General features: G+C 41.8%; 1 protein-coding gene across 28 annotated transcripts in view; it reads left to right on the forward strand.

The window, feature by feature from the left end:
• Window positions 1–476: 476 nt before the first annotated feature.
• Window positions 477–22,788, forward strand: part of LOC308481769 (uncharacterized protein) — a 145,789-nt gene continuing 123,477 nt past the window's right edge. For 15 of the 28 annotated variants that reach the window (XR_013988852.1, XR_013988853.1, XR_013988854.1 and 12 more), the window contains exons 1-2: window positions 477–696; window positions 15,677–15,770. Coding sequence is in view for 5 of the 28 variants with exons in the window: in XM_081014486.1 (XP_080870612.1) it covers window positions 15,743–15,770 (28 nt within the window). In the remaining 23 variants the exon portion in view is untranslated. Of the gene's footprint in view, window positions 697–15,676; window positions 15,771–20,511; window positions 20,622–20,736; window positions 21,908–22,788 lie in introns of those variants that run through there. The other 13 variants (XR_013988858.1, XR_013988859.1, XR_013988862.1 and 10 more) reach the window with 4 other exon arrangements.

Consider the following 22,788-nt stretch of genomic DNA (forward strand, 5'->3'; position numbering starts at 1 on the left):
ATTGTAAGGTTTTGGGGGCTGGGACCTACCTTTATGAAATTCTGATAAAAAGAACCATATAGACTGATGACACCATAATAATAAAAATTATTAATACTGGGCCTACTGAAAGGAGGAACACATTGCAGATGTGTCTTTGCTACTCTAATGGTGCACTCGCTCGTACACTCTGTTGGGTGTTTCTCTCTTTCTTACAGAGAGTTCGCCTGACAAGAAAAATATACCTTAAACTTGTTGTTCTGTAGCTCACAGGTGAAGATGAAATCAACTTGAAATATATAGAAGATGCTCTGAAAAGAAAACAATTTCACTAGCACAGGGAAGGGAAAGAATGTTAATAGTCCCTAGAAACATTTGGAACGATAAATAGAGGAGGAGAACAGATAAGGGTAGCTGGGAAAGTGTTTCTATTTTAGAAAAAAAAAGTTGCACATTCTTATCAACCACCCACCACATACTATAATTTAAAAGTTGTTGACTACACAGTATTTCTTTTACAGGCTTAAAACACTGTTGTGTGTTGTCCCAAAATACCTTGATTAGCAGTTGGCAGTTGAGCCAGGGGAGGGACCCCTGCATTTAGACAGGCAATTTACAAACTCCCCAAAGTCACTCCGAAGAGACAAGGACAAGAGGATTAACAGAGCAATTTTGTCTACTCAGAAGTAGGTGCCACTGAGTTCGATGGATATCCAGGTAAGTGGATATAGGATTGCATCTTTAGCAAAAGAAAGGGAGGATTAACCTTCAGGGGAAAAGGCTGTTGAAACAGTGAATGTGGTCTCCATCGCCACTGATCTCCTCCGCCCCTTTTAGGTTTTTGATACGGTGTGTCAAATTTAGCCATTTAGGTGGCAGGAGATTTCTCAAGACACTTGTGTCGTGCGTTCTGCCAGTGCACTTCAGTGAGAAAGTGACAGCTACAGCTGGAGAGAAGATGATGGCTTAATATTGCGTGTGTGCAACAGACTTCACCTTCCCTAATTTGAAAACATATTGTATAAAAAGAAAAAGAAGGTGCACGCTTGTACTGTGTAGCTGCATCAGGCAACACCCATCCATCTGGACCCACACAATCTGATTTGATATAATTAAGAAAAGAAGATCTGGGGACATGCCTGCAAAATATGCACACAGTTATTTTAGAATAGTGACTAAAAGACAGAGCTTAAAAATAGGGAGCTTCTCTGGCCAAATCTTGCCTCTGCAGCTAGAGATGGGCAAATCTGTCATTTTCTGTTTCTCTCCTCCCCCCCCCCAATTCTTAAATTCACTTCTTGCATCCCCACCCCCCACCCCCCACCCCCGTAGAAATAGAGCTTGCTGGAACAAGTGCAGAAAAGGGGAAGGAACATGAGCATGGAGTTGGATCAACTTCTCTACGAGAACAAGTTATAGCATTTGGGGCTTTTCAGTTTAAAAAGGCAAATAAAGGGGAACGTTATTTGGCAGAATGAGTTTTTGGTGGAAGGAGAAGTTCAGCAGAATGGAAAGAGTGCTGCTTGCAACAGACACAGAGCAGGGCAGGAAATGAGTCCCTAACACACAGCCACACCCACACCCCAGTATCTCATGCAACTTTGTGAACGGAATGCTGCACTAGAGAGGGCTTTCAGCTGATCCACCAGGGCTCTTATTATGTTCTTATTTGGGATTGTCCTGCCTCACTGCTCATGATTTTGGTTCTGCTTTTGAATATTAATTAAAAAGAGAAAGGCAGGAAGTGAGCTTTCCCACTCTCTCCATTTCTTTCTTTGTTTTGTCTGTCTGTCGTCTCTTTTGATTTGTCTGTTCATGTGCAGAATTTTAAGAAGTCATAATATATTATCACTGATTAGACAAAGAAGTTGCAGTGAATGTAGGTCTGTTTGATCAAGCATCTGTACTTTGATCGCCTAGTTAAACATAAAAGAAATCTAGCCTACAATTTACATAACATCATTATAAAAAAAAGACACAATCATTGGATGCAACTAAGGAACAAACATTGCCTCTTGTATGAATCTGGCATCTGAAGGTGGTATTAATGGATTATTTCCACCCATGCATGACTTTCTTTAACCCCTTTGTCAATGGTCAGTTGTACCAGGAGCTTCCTTCTGCAATATTGCTCTTATTAAAGTACTGCCAAAGAAAGGGACCAATGGGGCTTAGGGATGACAGAGAATTCAGATGAAAATGAAAAGGGTAGCAAAAATTGCTGTGGTTTGTATGTTTGTCTGTGGTCAGGATCAGGAACAGAAACAAGTCAAGTGGATATGATTGGTGTTCATTCACATTGTTGTGGTTTTTTAAAAAACTCCACAAATGATATGTAATTAATGACCTTTTTACATTGCTTTGATATTTCCTTTATATTGAAATGAGTATTATGTAACTTGCGTAAATAGTTATGTAATATATGTATGGATGTAAGGTAAAAGGTAAAGGTAAAGGACCCATGGGCGGTTAAGTCCAAGCAAAGGCAACTGTGGGGTGCGGTGCTCATCTCAATTTTCAGGCTGAGGGAGTCAGCGTTTGTCCACAGACAGCTTTCCAGGTCATGTGGCCAGCATGACGAAACCGCTTCTGGTGCAATGGAAATGTTCTGTATGTAGCTTAAGCTAAATAATAGGGAGATAGTATTTGATGAACTACAGACTGCAATGGAAATCACTGCCTTCTTACATCCTTAGAGGAGTCATATGCTGTGAACAATTTTTAAAAGATACCAGAGATATAAAATGAAGTAACTATGTCCTGGAGGTATCAGAAATTCATATTGGAAAAGTAAAGTTGCTGGATTTTTTTCCTGGCCTGGCCTGGCACCTTTAATAGTTATATGTCAAGCTGAAATTCAGCAGGTGTCTCCCTATGTTTGGAAAGCATCACCTCAGTTTTGGGCTGTCAAGCAGTGAGGAGAGCCCCCTCCCTCTTAGCTTCAGATTGGTCCCCTTGTCCTAGCTTGAATAGTTTTGGATTCACAACAATGGAGATTCTTGGGTGACTTTGGGCCCATCACAATCTCTTTGTCAAATCTGCCTCATAAGACTGTTGTTGTGAGGATAAAGGAAGGGGGAGAACCATGTATACCATACCAATCTCCTTGGATGAAGGGTGATATATAAATGTAATAAATGAATCAACAAACAGCCTTTGCATTTACCTCTCTTGATATATCTCTGACAGCAAAAGGGGTTCAGTTGGTGAGCAAGAAGGGCCTTTTCTGTAGCAGCATCCTGGTTGTGGAATTCCTTCCAAAAGAAGATGAGACTAGCCCATCCCTGATGATGTTGGTAACCAATTGAAACATATTTATTCCACATAGCTTTTAAAATATATAAATAAAAGATTTCCTTTTGAATTTAAGGTTTTAGTTGTTGTTTTTAATTTGAGGGTAATTTTCTTGGTTTTGCTCTTATATGTAAACCTCTTTGAGCTAAGGCTGTTAACAAGCTATAATAATTTATAAAATATAAATAATACAAGCTGTCTTTCACTCGCGGTATTCCTTTTGCAGTCAGACAATGGCCTTTTACAGTGGAAACTCAAGGAATACAAAAGTGGAAACTCATTGATACAAAAGAATAAGAACACATTGAAATCTGGGATGGGAACAACCATTTGCCTACAATAAAACTTTTTCGAAATGACTAACATTTCATTTTCATGTATTTTCCCCACCACCTCCCCTTTTAGTTTTTACAAAGAGTTTTACAGGAAAGGTCCTAATGAAAATGCAATAAAGAAGAGGCCACTGCTATCTAAAAGATTTCATATGGGGCCAGCTTGCGAGATTAATGTACCCGCCTGCAGCTAATGCATTACTCTCACTAGCTTGCCAGAGATGAAACGTCATGTACGGCAACTCGTATTTTATTGCTTTTAATTTGTATCCCATTTTTGGAGCGAACAGTGAATCAATGTCCCTACTTTAGGCCCTTATGGTTGTGATTCTTCACTAGCATAGTTCCATCTTCAACAGACAAGCCCAATTACATCTCTGAGGGTGAAGGAATGGCTGCTGCAGGAAGGAGTGATGAAAGGTATGCCTTAATGTAAAGAAACCCCCAATTTCCTTGGCCTATTGTAAGTGGGCTTTTGACCCAGAATTTTGGGTACAGGTTACAGTGAAGGGGAAAGTCCCATTAACTGGTTTCATCTTTCCACCTGGTAGTGTCTAAGGCAAAATGGCATCATAGCCATGATGACTGTGCATAAGTTAAATGAATGGCTACATGGTCAACCAGCATCGCTCTAGTGCTGTGAAGCAGGCCCCTATGTCCTGTTTGTCTAAGCTATGTCTGCCCTTCTGTATCCAGGCCTTTTGGGGTAAAAATGGTCCTTGTCTTTTGTCTGACGGCCCCTACTTTGATGGAGATTGTGGATGCAGTGTGCTGGTATTAGTAGTAGTAGTAGTAGTAATTTAGATACTGCTCTTTACCCAAAGATCCCAGGGTGGTATGCAAGACCAAAAACAACAACAACAACAACAACAACAACAACAACCATAATTTGCATAGCATAATAATAAAAGACAATAAAAGAATCACGGGGGGGGGGGGTTATAATAGCAGGCTCCTCGCATTTAAAAGGCCATAGTTTGTTTAATGGTTGAAGGCCATTTTTGGAGTGAACAGTGAATCAGTGTGTTAATGTATTAATGTATTAATGGGGGATGAAATTATTGGGGTCCATGAGTCTAGTGGTGCAGCAATAAAACTGCTAGCACCTTTGCAAAGGTAAGCAGAGTCTGGCATGGTTTCAAATTGGATGGGAAACAGTGTATTGTGATTCCTGCATTGGACTAGACACTCAGAGTATCTTCCAACTCTACAATTCTATGATTTTTTTAATTAGGAGGAGGCAAGGTGTAGAATGATTTCCACAAGGAAATGTTTCATCAACCCCTTAGCATTTTTCAGTGCCATTAGGATATTGGGAGCAAATGAGCTCCTGTCTTCCTTAACTCATGAGTTTTGGTGATGCCATTTACTATTTGGTTGGACAGGTGGTTTGTTGGCAAGATTTCGACTCAATTTTACAACCATCTTTACAGTATGCTCTACAAAAGAAAATAACAGTGGATTAATTTTTTTACATTTATACTTCTCCTATAATGGAATTCAAGGCAGCATATGCAGAGTTCCCAAACAGCCACCCTAATGCTCTAAACCTGCTTAGCTTCAGCACTATGGGGGCCTCAGACCATACCCCAGGACCCCATTTATTCTAATATGCAAATTACAAAGAGCTTCCAAATGAAAACTGTCCAGGAGAAAGCTATAATACAGATAAGTAAGGAAGCTCCTCTTTTGTTCTAGTGTGGATTATTAATTTTCAGTAAGCTCTGAATTAGGAGTCGTTCCCCAGTGCCTTCCCTGCTATTTCTCAGAGTGATACTTATTAGGAAAGGCAATTTATCAGATGCTTTCAAAATCTGCTGCTCTTGGATTCTGTCTGAAGTAAGGATAATTTGTGAAAAGTACTGCATGGCTCCAACTCTAGGTATGCTGTGTGTATGTGCACACTGAATTGGTCCCACTGGTTGTATTTGAATTTATTCAGAATAGAACTCATCATTATTTCCTTTCTCTACAACATCGTTTCTGAGCCCAAAAAGTGTGACAATTGTTTCTTATGCTTAAGTGTGTGTGTGGTGTGTGTGGAATTCAGTTTTATAATTCTTATTCATGTATTTCCATTCCTGGAAATGAACCTTCGCAGTGGAAGTGAGAACTACTGGTAAATATTATGTGTATATTTAGTTCCATCGGTAAATCTTATCTTGCAACATGAAATGAAATGTCTGCAACTCTGCAATAAGTATCATATGCCTTCACTGGCGCTCCTCTATCTAGCTCAGCATCATTTACAGTGTAGATTCTACATTAACTGGCAGCAGCTATCCAGGGTTTCAAGCAGAAGTTTCTCCCAGCCCTAGGTGGAGATGCTGGGGACTGAACAAGAGACCTTCTGCATGCAAAGCAGATGTTCTGCCACTGAGCTATGGCCCTTCACTACAAAGGTACAAGGCATGTTTTGTTGATTTATCAGTATTTTTTCTATTGTTATTACTATGTTGTTGCTGCTGCTGCTGCTGCTGCCATTGCCCTCCCTTCACAATGATGCCCCCAGAGCAGGTTACAATAATTTAAAAATAGAACAGTAAAACAGTAAAAGTGGGTTACTATCAAGAGAATGAGGTGTTTCCTAAAACATGTGTTTCCGATGTCAAAGGGCAGGCAGGGTAAAGCCATGTGTCTTCAGCATATGGTGAAAAGTACAAACCCAGCGAGTAAGCTGACTGCTGCACTTTGGGCTAGCTGAAGTTTCTGAGCCATCTTCAAAGGCAGCTCTCTGTACAGTGGGTTGCAATAATCCAGTCTGGAAATTAGCAGGTCTTGGAGTACAGTGGCCAAGTCTTCTATGTTCAAAAAAGGCCATAGCTGATCAGTGCTGAGTTGAAGCCCTATTGAGATTGGCTGCAGTCTTCCTTTGCAGCACAGTTTGAGTTCAAGCCTTGCAAGAGGGTGAAAGGAGCCAAGGCCTTAAAAGCCCTCACTCTGGGGCCATTTTGCCCCACTCGTCAATCCTTGGGTTAGAGCTTCACTGAGCTGTTAGGGTTGCTGAGTGACAGGACCAAAAATGTTTTTTTCTTCTTCTTATCAGTCTTAATTGGTACCTTGGTTGGTGAGTTTTTTTGCCTTTCCGTCTGTGAACTTATGTCAGGCATTGACAAGCTTTCTAAACTGTGAGTGGAAATGGCACAGGGCAGGATCAGCATGGCAAAGAAGGGCTCCCTAAAAGGGGCCTGGGAGGAGAATTGGCCATGGCATGCCCAAAGTTCGGGTTGGGGACTCTGTCTAGCTGAAGTCTCTTATTGTGGTTGCTCAGTTAAACCCTGGATGCTTGGCTTGCAGCACACCAGGGTTCAAAGTTGAGCTACTCCCAGGAAAGGGCTTAGGCAGTTCCCAATGATGACAAAATGTAATTATATCAGCAGGTGCTGAATGAAATGAGAAAAATGATCCTTGCCTCTTTGCCATGCCAACCCCACATATGCTGCTCGCCAATAAAGATATGGCCTGATTATACCCATCACCTGGTCTTGGTTATTTCACCATTCTCGGGGGACCGCAAAATGCATGTGCTTGGACAATTAGCCAGCACCTAATTCCCATTGAAATCAATGGGACATGTTAGCCATGCCTAGTCTGACTAATTTCAGTAGAATGTAAGTACAGTGATGTTTCTGTGGATATGGGTCAACGTATTTGGTGTTCAACAACTAACACAAAACATTTGTGAAGATAATGCTAAACTTCAGATATGAACAGATGGCTTAAAGTGTGATGATTTGATCCTTACATCAAATTTAGGAGGCAGAAAGACTGTCCTGGGTTCTCTCCATAGATTCAGAGTTCCTATGCCAGATGTTTTAATAACATCCTCTAAATAAAGCCTTTTAAATGGGTCTGGATGAAAGAAATTGATTCACCGAGGTTTAAAAGGTTGAAGACACAAAAAAAGTTAAAGCCTTTTAAAGCAAGAGGATTAAGAAGGCTGCTTGTTGACTCTTTGGAAGATGATGGGGAAAATAATTTTGCACCGTGCTTCATCTGGAATCGCAGAGAAAATATAATGAAGCTTTATCAATGCAATGCAGATTCTAAGAATGAATTGAGAACTTTAAGAAGTAGCTTGTTGACATTAGCAGGCAAAACTAAGAAAGAGCTTTTAGGTGAACAAAACACATTTTCTATGCTGAAGTCTATAGCAGTCTTCACTAACCTAGTGTCCCTCAAATGTTTTGGTCTACAACTCCCACCCAGCCAAAGCTACTGCCAGGAGTTTGACTCAAGGCCCCAATGCTTTCATTCTGCTCTTGGGTGAATTAATTATTAAAGCATGTCATAAAGCAATGACTTACAAACTGTGATCTAAGAAACTCTTGTCGTTTGTTGGAGGCTTCTCAGGGGTTCCTCAGTGAGAACGTTTCCTGAAAGATAGCCAGCCCACCACTAGTGATTTTTCCCTACAATGTATAGCCACAAGAGAAGCCCTGCCCACCCATTGACCAGTTTCTAATGCTGTCTGCCTCCCAAACAGCTCTCTTGTTGCTTGACTCCTTTTTCTCTGGCCTTGTGTTGCTGGTCAGCTTCTTCACAGAACCTTCCCAGCTCTGATGGACTACTCTGTTTCTCAGCCAGAAGACTGGGAATGAGGCACCACAGAGCATGGAGAACCAATGTGGTATCTACCAGAGGCCACTGAACTACACCTCCTAGCATCCCTTAGCCATGTCATTAGTGGCTTATGGGAGTTGTATTCTCACAGTCTCTGGAGGCACTATGTTGGCTACTCCTGTCCTATTATCTTTAAGTTTCTGGTTGTATGTGGGTTTCTGACAGACTTAGTTTGTCACTGATAGGTGGGAAGAATAGTAATTGACAATGATACTTAATATTTACATAGCACTTTTCCTATAAATTATTGAATAAATCCTTAACAACAAAAGTTTTCTGGAGGGTGACAGAGAACCAGATGCAAGTCAGATGTACATGTGACTTGACATGTGCAGTAGCAACATCCATATTCATGCCTAAGTGTTGTTGATGTATCATCTAAAGATCATGGAACTCAAAAATGTGTGTCACTAAAATGCAGTGCTAGGAACAGCCCAGAGAGCATATCTGTGTGACAGTAATTGTGTTCCTATCTTGCTTCTTATGCAGGATTGTATTAAAATTCCCCACAGCTTCAAACATGGTGTCTGTTCTCTTATCATAGTGTCAAGGGAGAAGGGACCCTGTTACTATATCTGGAGAAAAATAGAATATTAGCAACCTTCCCAGCAAGGAGAGGAAAAAGAAGTGAAATTAACAAGACTGAAGAGTGGTGCTAGCTGCTGGGTATCAATATGGCTGCTTAAGCATCCCTTTGAGGCTCTTGGCAAAGCAGATCATGAGGCATGTGGGGTATAGCTATGTGGGTGCTCAGAATAAGCATCATTCCATATATATTAATATATTGATTGTGTTGCATAGCCCTGCTTCAAAGTGATGCCTGTTAATTTCCTAGTAGGTACTGTTCGCAAACTGGGTAGTCTTGAAGTGAATATGCCCTGTTCAGGAAAAATCTGCTTTTAAAAATCTAAGCCAAGAGTGCTTTGAATTTAGTCTCTGCTCCTAAATAAGCTCAGGCCATTCCAAAATGTCCCTGCTACCTTTCTTTCCCCTCCCCCCCCCCCCAGAAGCTACTTTCAAGCAGCAGTGGTGAGTAGGTGGCAAGGAGGCAAGCTATTTCTTTTGTCTTCACTGGGTCTGAAAACCATACCAGCCATAGGCCTTGAGCACAAAGATTAATGGGAAATATAATTTGCTAGCATTTAAGACTGGGGACGCAAACATGACAGGCTACAGGGTGCATGTAGAAGATCCCAGCATATACCCCTTCAAAAATCCATAATGAATTGCTCTTCCTACCCAGTTCCTATTCAATTCCTGTTTGCACTGGCTTGACTGAACATTACACTGAACATGCCCCCTCAGGAATGCCCCAGTTTCACTGGATAGCAGGATTTAATGCCCATGCTTCTTCACATTTTGAACAGAGGAAAGGCACAATGGTGACTCTGCTCTGGCCAAATCCCAGGTGTACCCAAATTGGCCTGATTTGGTTTGGCGTTTGGGATTTGGTGGGCCAGTCCTGGTTAGTAGACTCCCTCTCAGTCCTCAGATGTTTCAACCACCAATCAGCTGTAGAATCTCTGGGATACTACATGTTTCCTCAGAAATAATTCCAGCCCTGACTTGGCTGCCCAAGCAGCTGTATTATTAAGGATACTATCAGTGTGATTCAGAGTCCTTTTTGCTAGGCAGGCATGATTTAAATGGATGCCCCTTTCAAACTGTAGGCAGTGCATGGAGGGCAGCTAACTCACTGCCCAGCTGCTGCTCTTGCATGTCATTTGAGGTAGGAAGAACAGTCCTGCCCTTGCCAGAAGGGTTATCACTTGGTGCTGGCAGGGGCACAGGTGGACTGGCGTTGCACCTTGCTGCATACTACAGCCTCTGACACCAGGATGTGCATTCAGCCTCCATGCACCCCCCTCCCCAATATGTGTTGAATACCCTCCCTGGTGAAATGTGTCCGTCTCAGCTTTTAATTTCAAAACATTCCTGCACACCCAGGCATTTGCAGACTGAAAAGCTGTTGCTAGCAACCTTGAAATTATTATATTACTTTCTTGTTTGCTGCCCTGGGCTCCTTTGGGATAAAAGGCAGGATAGAAATTTAATTAATAATAGTTTTTAATAATGCTGTTATTTCAAGCCACCTCATTATTTGGGTGCAGAGATCCCCCCCCCCCAGTTTAAAGACAACACCTCCAAATTAGGCAGTGGCATTCAAACCAAAATACATTATACATACCAAGGTCTCACACCATTAATAGCTTCCAAAAGATGATATTCAAATACATTGATAGCTACTGTGTTGATGATGAGAGGCCTGCAGCCAATGCTTAAGTTTCATCCTGTCTCTCTATGAGCATATACCAGAAGGCTAGCTTGAGGCTTGATCCCGTGCATATTTGCAGTCATTTTACTGAGACAAGTGGGGTTTTCTTCCATGTGCCCAGGAACACAGCATTACTCATTCATCTCCACAACTCTCCTGGGAAGGGGAAAGGAAAAGTCACAGAAGAACCCTACCCCCACATCCCATCCTTGGCATTGTGGCTAGCTTTGCAAATAAGACCATGTCTCATTTCATTTTCACTTACATATTGATTTCACAACAGGGGGCAAGGCACTTTGGACCCCCCCCCCCAAGTTCTTAAAGGAGTGGTAACATCATATGCAATGTCACACATGCCATGCCAGCACATCATGTGGCTCCAGCCCCCTCAAAAGCAGGGGCTAGCCAGTGCCTCTGTTTCACATCTATATACCAATTATTGCAATCAATAAAACTTCAATGTGGTTTCCCCAAAAAATTTAAACAATAAAAAGTCTAAAAGCAAATATGTAAAACATTCAAAAATAAATAAAACCAACAGCAAGCTAATACCAGGTTAAAACACATGACAGCTTCTGCCTGTCTCTATAGGCTTGCCTATGCAAAAGTATTTTTAGTGGGTGCCAGAAAATATACCACTTTAACAGTGATGGGATCCCTCCAAAAAGAACCTTGAGAATAGTAGTTTGTCCCAGAGCTACAATTCCCTGCACCCTTAACAAGCTACAGTTTCCAGGATTCATTGTGTGTGGGGAACACAAGACTGTTTTTAGTGCTACAACAGTCCTTTAAGTATATGGTGAAGGTGTGACCTAAGTTGTTTGTTATTTACTTTAGTAGCAGCTGCTCTCAAGTAAGAGCAAACCATAAAGTCTTGATGAATAAGAGTGTGCAACAAAGCTTCTTCTCCCTTTGCTTTCTGGAGAGAGCATGAGGTGCAAGCCTCATCATGGGTGCAGGCAGGCCTTGCTAAACTGAGTGTTTCCTGCTTCTCTGTAAAGGATCAAGCTGAAATCGAGACTTGTTCTTTTTGGCTCTTGCACATATGCACATATCACACCCCCATTTCAAGTTGTCTCCTAGGGAATGAGATGTGCACTGTTCACAGCAAAGTTTCTCCACTACAAGCACAATGCAAAGTAAGAGTGCTGTCTGCTCTTGGGCATTTACTTTTGCTTGTGCAGCAGCAAACAAATGGTTAACAATCTGAGTGGAAAAACACTGAAGTTATTAAAAGATTTTCTTATAAGAATTATTCAAAAATGAGATCTATTGTAAAATGTAAGGATTAATTTATTAATCAGAGCTTTCTGAACTCTCGCATTAAGCAGCTTTGTTATGCTAATTCCCTTATAAATGAATAATGGACTTATCCTCCCATTATTGCCTATCATTTAAAAAGACCCCATTTAGAAAATGAAGATGTCCTTTTCGCTTGCAAATTATTATACGTTTTAGGGCACAAGTTTGTTTTAAAATGAATACTAGAAAATACTCCCTGCCTGCCTTCCCCATCATTCATATTCATCAATCATTGTTCTAATCAGATTTGTCTGATCTTGAGCATTTATCAGAGACAAACCTTCTATGCTAATTAAACACAAGAGAAGGAAGAACTGTGTCTTAGCCAATTTCCTTCTGATAAATTCCCTTCAAGTAAAAGGTTGCCTAGGCAGACATGCAACGGTGGGAAAAGATTGACAGCCTGCTCTGTTCCAAAGACTAGCTGTACCGGCATGCAAGAGTTTACGACGATGCATGCTGAAAGCTTCATCACATCCTGATTTGACATTTATATTAATTAATTAATTTGGTGTTATTGCTTTTTTGTTTTTTGTTTTTAAGCCATGCTTCATCCTGACAGATTCAAGTGTGCTGTACAATAATGCAATGCTATGGCCTCATCTGCACTATACATTTGAAGTAGTTTTATAACACTTTAAATAGTCATGGATTTCCTCAAAGGATCCTGAGAAAGGTTTTTTGTTAAGGGTGCTGGGACTTTTCTAGGAACCCCTATATTTCCTAAATTCCCAGCATTCCCTGGCACTGAGGGATTGATCATTAAACCAACCTGGAAATTGTAGCTCTGTGAAGAGCTGTTAAGTACCCTTAACAGGCTGTGGTTGCCAGAATTCTTTGAGGGAGCCATGACTGGCCTTCTTGTAAGTAGGAAGGCATGTTAAGTATAATTTTTTAACTGACACTGAAATGGAGACTGACAGTATATATTGCTGAAAAGGTTTAACAAGGGAAAATTCCACTGTATACTACATGGTCTTTGAGCTCCTTGATGGGTTGATAATAATTGTTATTGTTCTCTGCTAGCTAACATGTGAGTGTTTAACCTTAGATCACATGGGAGGCTATTGAAGTACAAATTTGCCATCTTGGAAGTGTGGTGGCTTGGGTCCTTTGTTCCCAGGCTCTGTGGGAGTAAGGATGTAATGAAGCTCTCCAGGAGCACATAGCTTCAGGCTGTAAGGAAAGAGAGAGAAATATCTTTTCTTATAGGTCTGTTTGGAATTATATTTTATTTCTAAGATGCTGAGCCTGTGCTGGACAGCACAAGATCTTGTATAGAATTATTTTGGATGTATCTTTAATGTTTTTGTTCTGTTTTGAAGGAAGTTCTGCAAGTCAAGTTTTGAACAATCTTATGGGTCTAATGGACAATATAGTGGACAATGTTTCATTTCAGAAAGGAGTCAGTTTTTCTGCATCCAGTCACTTCAAGCTGCACGATATTAATATCTGCAGTAAGGCAGGCAGGTCGGGGCTGGCTGAGGATACTGGAACAAGACTCCATCTGTCCTAATGAACCAGCTTCCACTACAGCGACACCTGTAAAAGTACCTCTGGGCTTGTAACTTGGCTGTTCTACCAGGCACAACATTTTTGTCAGCCATTAGTTCAGTGGGGGAACAATATATATGGTTGGTGTGATTTGTGCAATTTTGACTGCTTCAAAAAGTGCTACCCCACTGTGGGGGATTGCAGCAGCTAAGCATACAACCCCTACATGGCAGTTCCAGTTCACGCAGATGACATCTCTGCAAGGCTGTAGCTCAGTTGTCATTAGCACCCTATTTGTGGTCCTGAAATACACCTATGGGAGCCACTGGTAAGGATGAACCACCACCCTGCATAATTGACAGTGGTTTTTCTTAAGCTGAGCATTAAATTCTGAACCATTCGCAGTGGATATTGTTCACCATGTAAAAATAACAAACAAAAACCCTGCAAGAAACAATGTCCCAAAGCATATTGATTCTCTTTCCTATCCCCCCCCCCAGTTCTGTATATCTAAAGATACGTGTAGCTTTATTTATGCATTTCCTGAGTGACAGTTTTGTTTGATTTTGCTTTCCACCTAGCTGTATTTTCACCTGCAGGATGCAGAGCGTTGGCACTGTTTGAGTGTCTGACCTCTTTCTGGCTGATGCAGCAGAAAACTGATTTAAGCTGGCAAAGCAATAAAGGCAAACAAAATAAACTCGCATTCTTGGCCTGTTTTGCAAGAATTCAAACTTAACTAGTATTTTAAACGGGCTGTTCTTTTTTTAAAAAAAAAACCCTCTGTCTTCTTCTGAAAAATGAAGCAGTAGCAGTTGTCACCGCTTTTCATGATTTCTGTCTTGCAATACTTTAAGCTTAACTGGTATTTTACACTGACCCTTCTTTTAAAAAGCAAAGCAAAACTCTGGCTTCTTCTGATAAATGAAACAGCAGCAGTTGTCGCCACTTTTCATGACTTTTGTCAGAAGAAGTAAAACTGCACTGTGCTTTAATACTACCAATATTCTCTCCCCCTGCCCCACCATTACAAACGATGCCTGACCTGCATTGTATTTCAAGCCTTTCACTCACATAGTTCATCTCATTTTTATTTCTCTCAGTGGAGTGAAATCACAGTATTTTAGGGGAGACAAGACAGCATAATTATCATGCTATGAAAACAGTTCATTTGTCGAGACAGAGATGAAAGATGAGATGGACAAACCCGAGGAAAGATTCTTTGCACACATTAGTGGTGTCAGCTGCTAACTGCTATTCCACTCATAAATGAATTTTCAATGGCACTGAGGTTTTTTTTTATTAAGTAATGCTGTCAAAGGTTTTTTCAGAGTGTGAGAGGTGCTTTTTAAATAAATGTGTTCATTTTGGCCTATCTTTGGGTTGTAAATCAAACACTCTATTAAATTTTACTCACTACCTGCTGAAGAGCACCAACGGAAGATGAATCTTCACTTCCAATATGTTTTGTCTACTATCACACTCAACATTTTTAATAAGCAAATCATGCACTGCAACCTATTGGGTAGGCTGCTGTCTGAAAATACATCCTAATGCCAAGCATTAGACTTCAAAACTCAAAATGCTTGGGTTCTTAATGCACTTTAAAAAAAAAGTTATTAGCTTGATTATTCCAAGAGAATATAAGGATTTAAAAACCATAAGAAGAGCCCTAATAAATCAGACTAAACGTCCCCCTAGACTAGGGAGGAAGAACCTGTGGCCCTACAGATGTCATTGGATTACAATTCCCTAGGCCCCAGCCATCAGGGGCAGTGTTCAGTGATGAAGGGAGTTGTTGTCCAACAACACCTAGAGGATTACAGATTGTCTTCCTTGTCCAAGAGGGCAGCCACATACCTCTGGGAAACCTAGAAGCAGGACATAAAGGCAATAGATATCCATCACTGTTTATCTTATACCAGCTTGGTAAACTTATCCTCCATGAATTTGCCTAATCCTCTTTTAAAGCCATTGTGCCATCACCGCATCCTGACAGGAAATTCCATATTTTAAGGCTGAATGCACCTGACACACTTAAAAAGCATGCCCACCATTCTTTTACACAATTTGGATTGAAGATTGGGGCGAATGTATCAAAACACAATATTTCATAATAAACTATGGGATAAATATGGACAGCGGCTAACGCTGTGTCTTCAACAGGCCAACTAAACCAGGTGAAAGTAACCGATGGGCCTAGAACCCTCTGTGAGTTAGGGATTTTCCCTGCAAGTGAAGACAGGTTCTGAGCGGATTAGACTAATAGTGGGTCCAACGGCGAAGAAGGTGTTTTCTGCACATGGTGTAGAGGGAAGAGAAGGTAGCTCATCCAGGAGAAGGAAAACTTTGATCCTAAACCTCTTGTGCTTTGCAGGATATCTTCAGAAGAAGAAAAGACTAAGGAGTAAACCCTACACAAATCTGGAGCGGAGTCACTAAGATGGTTGGATGGCAACTCCTGCAGCCAAGTAGGTGTCAAACATATTGCTCTGCTTTCCTTTGGGCCACATCAGCAAGGCCGAGAGTGGGGTCTTGTCATCTGGACAGCCCAGGACCTTCACACATACAGAGCTCAGGCTTGCGCCCCATGGAGGTCACTTCAGTCCTACTAATGCAGCAGTTTGACTTCAACCCTGGAGGCACATTCCATTGTTTTTCGAGAGAGACATATGTCAGCAGCACGACTACCCTCACTTGCAGTTGGAGTAGACTGGATGCAGAGTAAACAAAAGTGTGTATGCAGCTCTAGACTGTGTTCTGTGAAAGTGTTGGTCCATTTTCCTGCCTTGAATTTCATTGGAAGAACCAAAATGCACAGAATATGGGAGACAGGAAGAGAAATTTGCCCCCTTTTCTGCCATCACATACTGAGAACATGCACAGGAAACCATTCAATTCATTCTGTTTCCTGGTACAGTGGTACTTCTCGTTATGGATTTAATTCATTTCGGGGTGCTGTGCGCACCCCAAAAATCTGTAACTAGAGGTACCGCTTCTGCGCTCAAATGCGGCATGATAGAGTTCTTCTGCGCATGCACACAGCACACAGAGCCCTTCTGCGCATGTGTGAGCAGTAAAACCTGGAAGTATACACTTCCGGGTTTGCTGTAGCTGTAACCCAAAGATTCCGTAATCTGAAGATTATGCAACACGAGATACCACTGTACATGATCCTGGTGCTGTATTTTATTTTATTTTACAGCAAGAGACTCTGCTCTTCCAAATTCTTACAAACTGTCTCTGGCTGTTGTAGACTTGTTGTGTACCTTTCTCCCTCTTGATGGTTAGAAAGCTTGTCAAAATCTTTCTGTTCTGCCAGGTTTTTATCTGCTGCTGGTTTTTAAACTGATGCCCTGATGCTGTTTTTACAGCTAGTGTACTGTTATGTTGTTTAGTTAACAAAAGCTGGGGAATCTAGTATGTGTTTTTTATCTTGATTCCTGACTGCTAGATTGAGCCACTTTGATTGTCTAGTTCTATGCATACTGTGTGCGTGTGTGTGTGTGTGTGTGTGTGTGTGAGAGAGAGAGAGAGAGAGAGAGATTATTTACTATATTGCTTGATATTCTTGATGCCCTTCAAAGCTCTCAGAGCACACCTTGCATAAAAGGTAAAGGGACCCCTGACCATTAGGTCCAGTCATGGCCAACTGGGGTTGAGCACTCATCTCGCTTTATTGGCGGAGAGAGCCGGCGTACAGCTTCCGGGTCATGTGGGCAGCATGACTAAGCCGCTTCTGGCGAACCAGCACACGGAAACGCCGTTTACCTTCCCACCGGAGCGGTACCTATTTATCTACTTGCACTTTGACATGCTTTCAAACTGCTAGGTTGGCAGGAGCAGGGACCGAGCAACAGGAGCTCACCCCGTCATGGGGATTCAAACCACCGACCTTCTGATCGGCAAGTCCTAGGCTCTATGGTTTAACCCACAGCGCCATCTGCGTCCCACACCTTGCTTAGGGGGTTAGAAGACATAATACAGAGGCAGCCACTATGGTGCCTACCTGTCAGGGGCAGGCTGGATGATGAAGAGTGGTGGGAGGCTCCTGCCCAAGAGAAGAAAAAGACACAGAATAAGAAGACTTAGATCCTAGGTCATGCTGGTGGGATACTGAATAGCAGTCTGGGATGAGCGGGGAGGTGCTAGAAGCAGGATGTTTGAGCAATCAAGTGGGGATGGGGGGGGCATTTGCAGAAGGAAGGCCTTCCAGGACAGGGTTAGAGGCTGAGAGTTACAGTGAGAGTGCAGATGTGGACAGAGAGGAGTCAGCAGTTGCCTTTGCTACCCAGCAGCAGGACACCCTGCTCAAGGAGAGTCCTGCACATTGCTTGGCTAGAAAGGCCCAGAGGAGGATCCCAGCCCCTTAACACAGCCTTTGCCTGCTTGGGAGTGATTCAGAGTGAGAGACTAGAGAGGAAAGGACAAACCAGAGGGCTCTACTATGTCATTATTTTCTGTTAATAAAAAGCTAATTGCATTCCATGCCTCCTGTGCTTCCCTGTCCTGTTGTTGACCTGGACATGCTTCACAGCTCCTTGACCCTTCCAGAGGTTTGTTGGACTACAACTCCCATCACCTCCAACTATGGACTATACTGGCTAGGGCTGATGGGAGTTGCAGTCCAGCAATATCTGCAGGGCATTGCCTTGGTTACCCCTGAGTTCACACTTATGGTAGACCCTTTCTGAGCACCTCAGGAGTGAGCATGGCCTGCTACTATTCTTGCAATGGGGTACTACTCTTCTGGAGATACTGTTTTAGAAGATGTTCTTCTGCATGGGGCTTGTCTACATGGTGCAATCTGAAACCTTATAAATCATGACTGCTGTGCATATACACCTCACAAGGAGGTACCGCTATCCACATGGAACCTGCACATGAGCACTGGCCATAAATGTGAACCTCTTCATAGTATTTTCAGGATGTTACCAGTTAAGAAAAGCAGGATGTTACTCACTCTCAGTTCCTTTATTTTTGCGGGATCCATGTGACAGCGTTGAAAGTCCAGCCAAGAAAAAAATGTCTTCAACTAGCCAATAAAACTGAGATGCTAGTTCCTTCTATTCATTCTGTTGAATAGCAAGCTTTTGATTTTCAGTTTCAAGCTGTTACTCCTTGCTGTTAAAATGTTAGGTATTTTGTCTTCACGAACACTAAAATTAGGGTATGCCGTGTAGAATCTGCAGAGAAACCATCAGATATATTTGTAAATACTTCAAATGAAATTCAGTGTTGCAAATATTTTGAAATGGATTCAAACAGATCACCGCTAGGTTATGTTACGGCAGATGAAATTCTTTTAATTACATGGTCTACTGTTGGGATTTGAAAAGTATTAGGAATATCAAGCCTGCCGTAAATAATCCATTGCATGTCTATAGTGTCTCACACCTTTTAAGTGCTGAACAAATTAGCTAATTAATACAACAGCCCCTCTAACTCTAGTTTGGTGTGAAAGGCCACAATGAAAGACTCTGCCAACACATAGGCTAAATCCATCAGGCATATGCTTTGTACTGGTGTTAACTAGATGCTAGACAACAGATACCAAGGAAATGAGTGGGAAATTTGCAAGTGAGTGTGGATAACAGAAGCGACTTAAGCAATAAATGGGTTAGAAAGCAAAATTTCTGCAAAATGTTCATTATTGCTCACTGTTCTAGTCTAAACACCCCACTAGCTGGTTAACCTTTATGGGCACTCTCAGTGGTTATTGTTTTATCCATTACAACCATTGGACTCACTATTGGTCTCATCCAGTCAATCTGCTGGAACCTGTCTTTGTACACAGAGGAAGACCCTAACTCACTCAGGCTTTGAGACCCTTGGCTTGCCAATCAAAGTCATTCCTGGAGTGTGGCTGCTGTCACATACTGGCAGCTTCTAGGAGCCTTTGGTGAAGAAGAGGAGGAGGAGGAGGAGGAGGAGTTTGGATTTGATATCCCGCTTTATCACTAACGCGGGTGGTGCTGTGGTCTAAACCACTGAGCCTAGGGCTTGCCAATTGGAAGGTCGGCATTTCGAATCCCCTCGATGGAGTGAGCTCCCATTGCTCGGTCCCAGCTCCTGCCAACATAGCAATTCAAAAGCATGTCAAAGTGCAAGTAGATAAATAGCTACCGCTCCGGCAGGAAGGTAAACGGTGTTTCTGTGCGCTGCTCTAGTTTCGCCAGAAGCATCTTAGTAATGCTGGCCACATGAGCTAGAAAAACTGTCTGTGGACAAACGTCAGCTCCCTCGGCGAGTAAAACAAGATGAGCGCCGCAACCCTACAGTCATTTGCGATTGGACTTAACCGTCAGGGGTCCTTTACCTTTACCTTTTATCACTACCCTAAGGAGTCTCAAAGCGGCTAACAATCTCCTTTCCTTTCCTCCCCCACAACAAACACTCTGTGAGGTGAGTGAAGCTGAGAGAAATGTGACTAGCCCAAGGTCACCCAGCAGCTGCATGTGGAGGAGTGGGGCCACGAACCCGGTTCACCAGATTATGAGTCTACCACTCTTAATCACCACACCACACTGGTTCTGAGCGCTGAGTGCAGGGTGTGGACCAAAGGTGGACAAAAAGAAGGAGCACAACACGTCCCCCACCAATTACTGCCCTTCCCCTAACGCCCCATGCACCTCATGTATGTCTTTCATTTCTACTTAAAAATAGGAGGGTAGGTTGCATAATGCTGACTATAAATAAGCGCTATATATTTTGTTCACAATCTACAGAAAAAGGTACTCTATAACTAAAATAAGAAAAAAGTTTATTTTGTTTTATTTTTAAAAGAACTAAATGGAATAGCAAACATTTATTTGACCTGCTGAAATCACATGCAACTGAAGACTGCAAGTTATGCTAATAGAATATTCCTTGTAGCTGGAAAGAAGAAAGTGCACTTACCTGACCCCTGGATTTTTACATTTTTCCATTATGTAGATTGACTGTTTTGATGGGCTCAGGTGAATGTTGATATCTGGGTCTCAAGGTGGGAATGAATCTGATTGTCTGTGAATTGGTAGAGAAATGAATATGAGCAATTGCCGGTTACAGTATTGGCACTACATTAGCTGCAGATCAAATAAAGCTTTGAAGCAGCTAATCATTTTCGGAGTGGCCATCGAATGACAATATTGACAAAGCCGAAATGCTCAAGAGCCAAAAGGAGAAAAAGTGAGATAGAAAAGCAATAATAAAAAAGGCCTCTCTGATCAGTATCATTTTTTATTGTTCTGCTCAGAGATGAAATGAAATAAACTGTGCAGCAGAACAGACAAAAGGAAGAGCCACTCGCACATCATCAGCAAACTCAGGTTCCTTGAAAGGTAAACTGTGTCCAATTTTATAAGAAGATATTCCACATTCTTATTATTACCAGCACCAATGATATATAGGAGGCTTTGATTTTAACAACCCATGTTTCTATGGTCTCTCACACAGCGCTGGATCGGGCACAAGGGTCCTTCCTCAAGGGGCTGTTACTTCAGTGAACTGTAGAAATGGGGCCACTTAAGCTTGGTTTGAGGAACTTAAATGGATGAAACTGCTAGTCTATAAGTGTGCAGAAAAATTACAGTGCATGCACAATTCTTCACTGTGGCAAATTACAGCTGCATCTCTGGCTTCATGTGTGTGATTGACACATGCCCACTTAAGGCAAAGCTGGAGAGCTCCAAACTGAGGTAAGATTGAAGTGTGCAGGAGACTAATAGACAGAAACAGTCTGCAGCTGGCTGCCCAACAGGTTCCAGTGACAAGATAAGCTATGGGGTGCCAGGAGGGCTCTTCACAGGATTGTCTGGAGGAATGGACTTTACAGGATCCATTCTAGAGGGCAACAGCTGTGTTTCATCTGGGATATAAGGTTTCAGGCGGTCCTGAAGGTACCCTGAGCCTAAGTCATTCAGGACTTAGTAAATTAGGACAAGGACCTTCAGCCTGGCTCAGAAGTAGATAGGCAACCAGTGCAAATGTTTTAAACAGTGGTGCCACATGCTGTTTATATTGTAATTATTTGTATGGTTTAAATAGATTTTATATGTATAGAGTTTTACTTCTAACAATGTTTAACTGTTTTAAAATTATTGTTTTTTCTATGTTTTTAGCAGTTTTGTGTAAGTCAACTTGAGTCCCATCAGGGGAAAATGTGGTGTGTGGGTGTGTGTGTGTGATAATAATGTGCCCTCATCAGCAATCTGGCTGCACCAGTTGGAGCTTCTGAACCAGGCCCAAGGGCAACTCCACATAGAACAGATTGGTTTTTAAATGTTTCCTCATCCCCCTTACCTGTTTTATGTAACAACTTGCCTGATAAGGAGTTCTGGAAGGTCACATCATTGTGAGATTTTGGTTGTTCCCAGTAAAGGTATCACCAAGCTATGGATTTTTTTTAATTTTTATTTTTAATGTGTCTCAGATTTTATCAAGGGGGGAAAGTGTGTCGACTACCCTAAGTCTGGGAAATACTGACATATTTCCTGAATATGGAATAATGTAATGTAATGGTAATGAATTGCTGTGCGCTGGAGCACCTTCCAAGCTCTGTATCTTTCATCACATCCCTTTCTGTGCTCAGTAATCCCTAAACTTACATAATGCAGAGAAAATGGCATTCAAAGTGGTCTTTATGAACGTTTTTTGTGTTTCATGGCTTGAAGATAAGAGTTTCTGTCTGCTGTAGAAAATCTCTGTCAACAGAATCTGCTTGATCAAAGCATCCGTTGTCAGTTATTAGTAGAAGGAGTGAAAATCCACGATACTGTGATGATCTTCAGCATTTTTCAGCTTGCCATTTTATTTTATTCCCCCCACCCCATTTTTATGCTTTCCAAATTGTAACAATAGTTTAACATTTCAGCTCATGATTTTGTCATATATCTGGAGGAGAGCAGGGAAAGGAAATGTTTTTCTTTCTCGCCTTTGGAGAATAATTTAGTCTTTTCTCCTGCAACACATTTTGACTTGCTTGCACAGTTCTTCATCAGTCCTGGTCTCCTAACTCCGATTTGTATGAATCATTAGCCATTATAGTTAAATGGGCTTCCATTGAGCCTCTCTGGTGAGTAAAACCACTGTCGTGTGCAGGACAATAGCTAATACATGATAAGGAAAGCTTCCCAATCTACTAAAAAGAGGAAACTAATCCACACTTTAATTGTATAAGGAAATAGCTCCTTGAAGGTATAATTGAAAGTATGCAGTGGAATAGCCTTGCATTTTCCTTCCCAAAGGGTGCTCATCAATGGTTCCTCTTCATCCTGGAGAAGAGTGACTAGTGGAGTGCCACAGGGTTCTGTCTTGGGCCCGGTCTTATTCAACATCTTTATCAACGACTTGGATGATGGACTCAAGGGCATCCTGATCAAATTTGCAGATGACACCAAACTGGGAGGGGTGGCTAACACCCCAGAGGACAGGATCACACTTCAAAACGACCTTGACAGATTAGAGAACTGGGCCAAAACAAACAAGATGAATTTTAACAGGGAGAAA

The sequence above is a fragment of the Podarcis pityusensis genome (assembly GCF_964106645.2).
Source record: "Podarcis pityusensis genome assembly, chromosome: 7".
NCBI classification, from domain to species: domain Eukaryota; kingdom Metazoa; phylum Chordata; class Lepidosauria; order Squamata; family Lacertidae; genus Podarcis; species Podarcis pityusensis.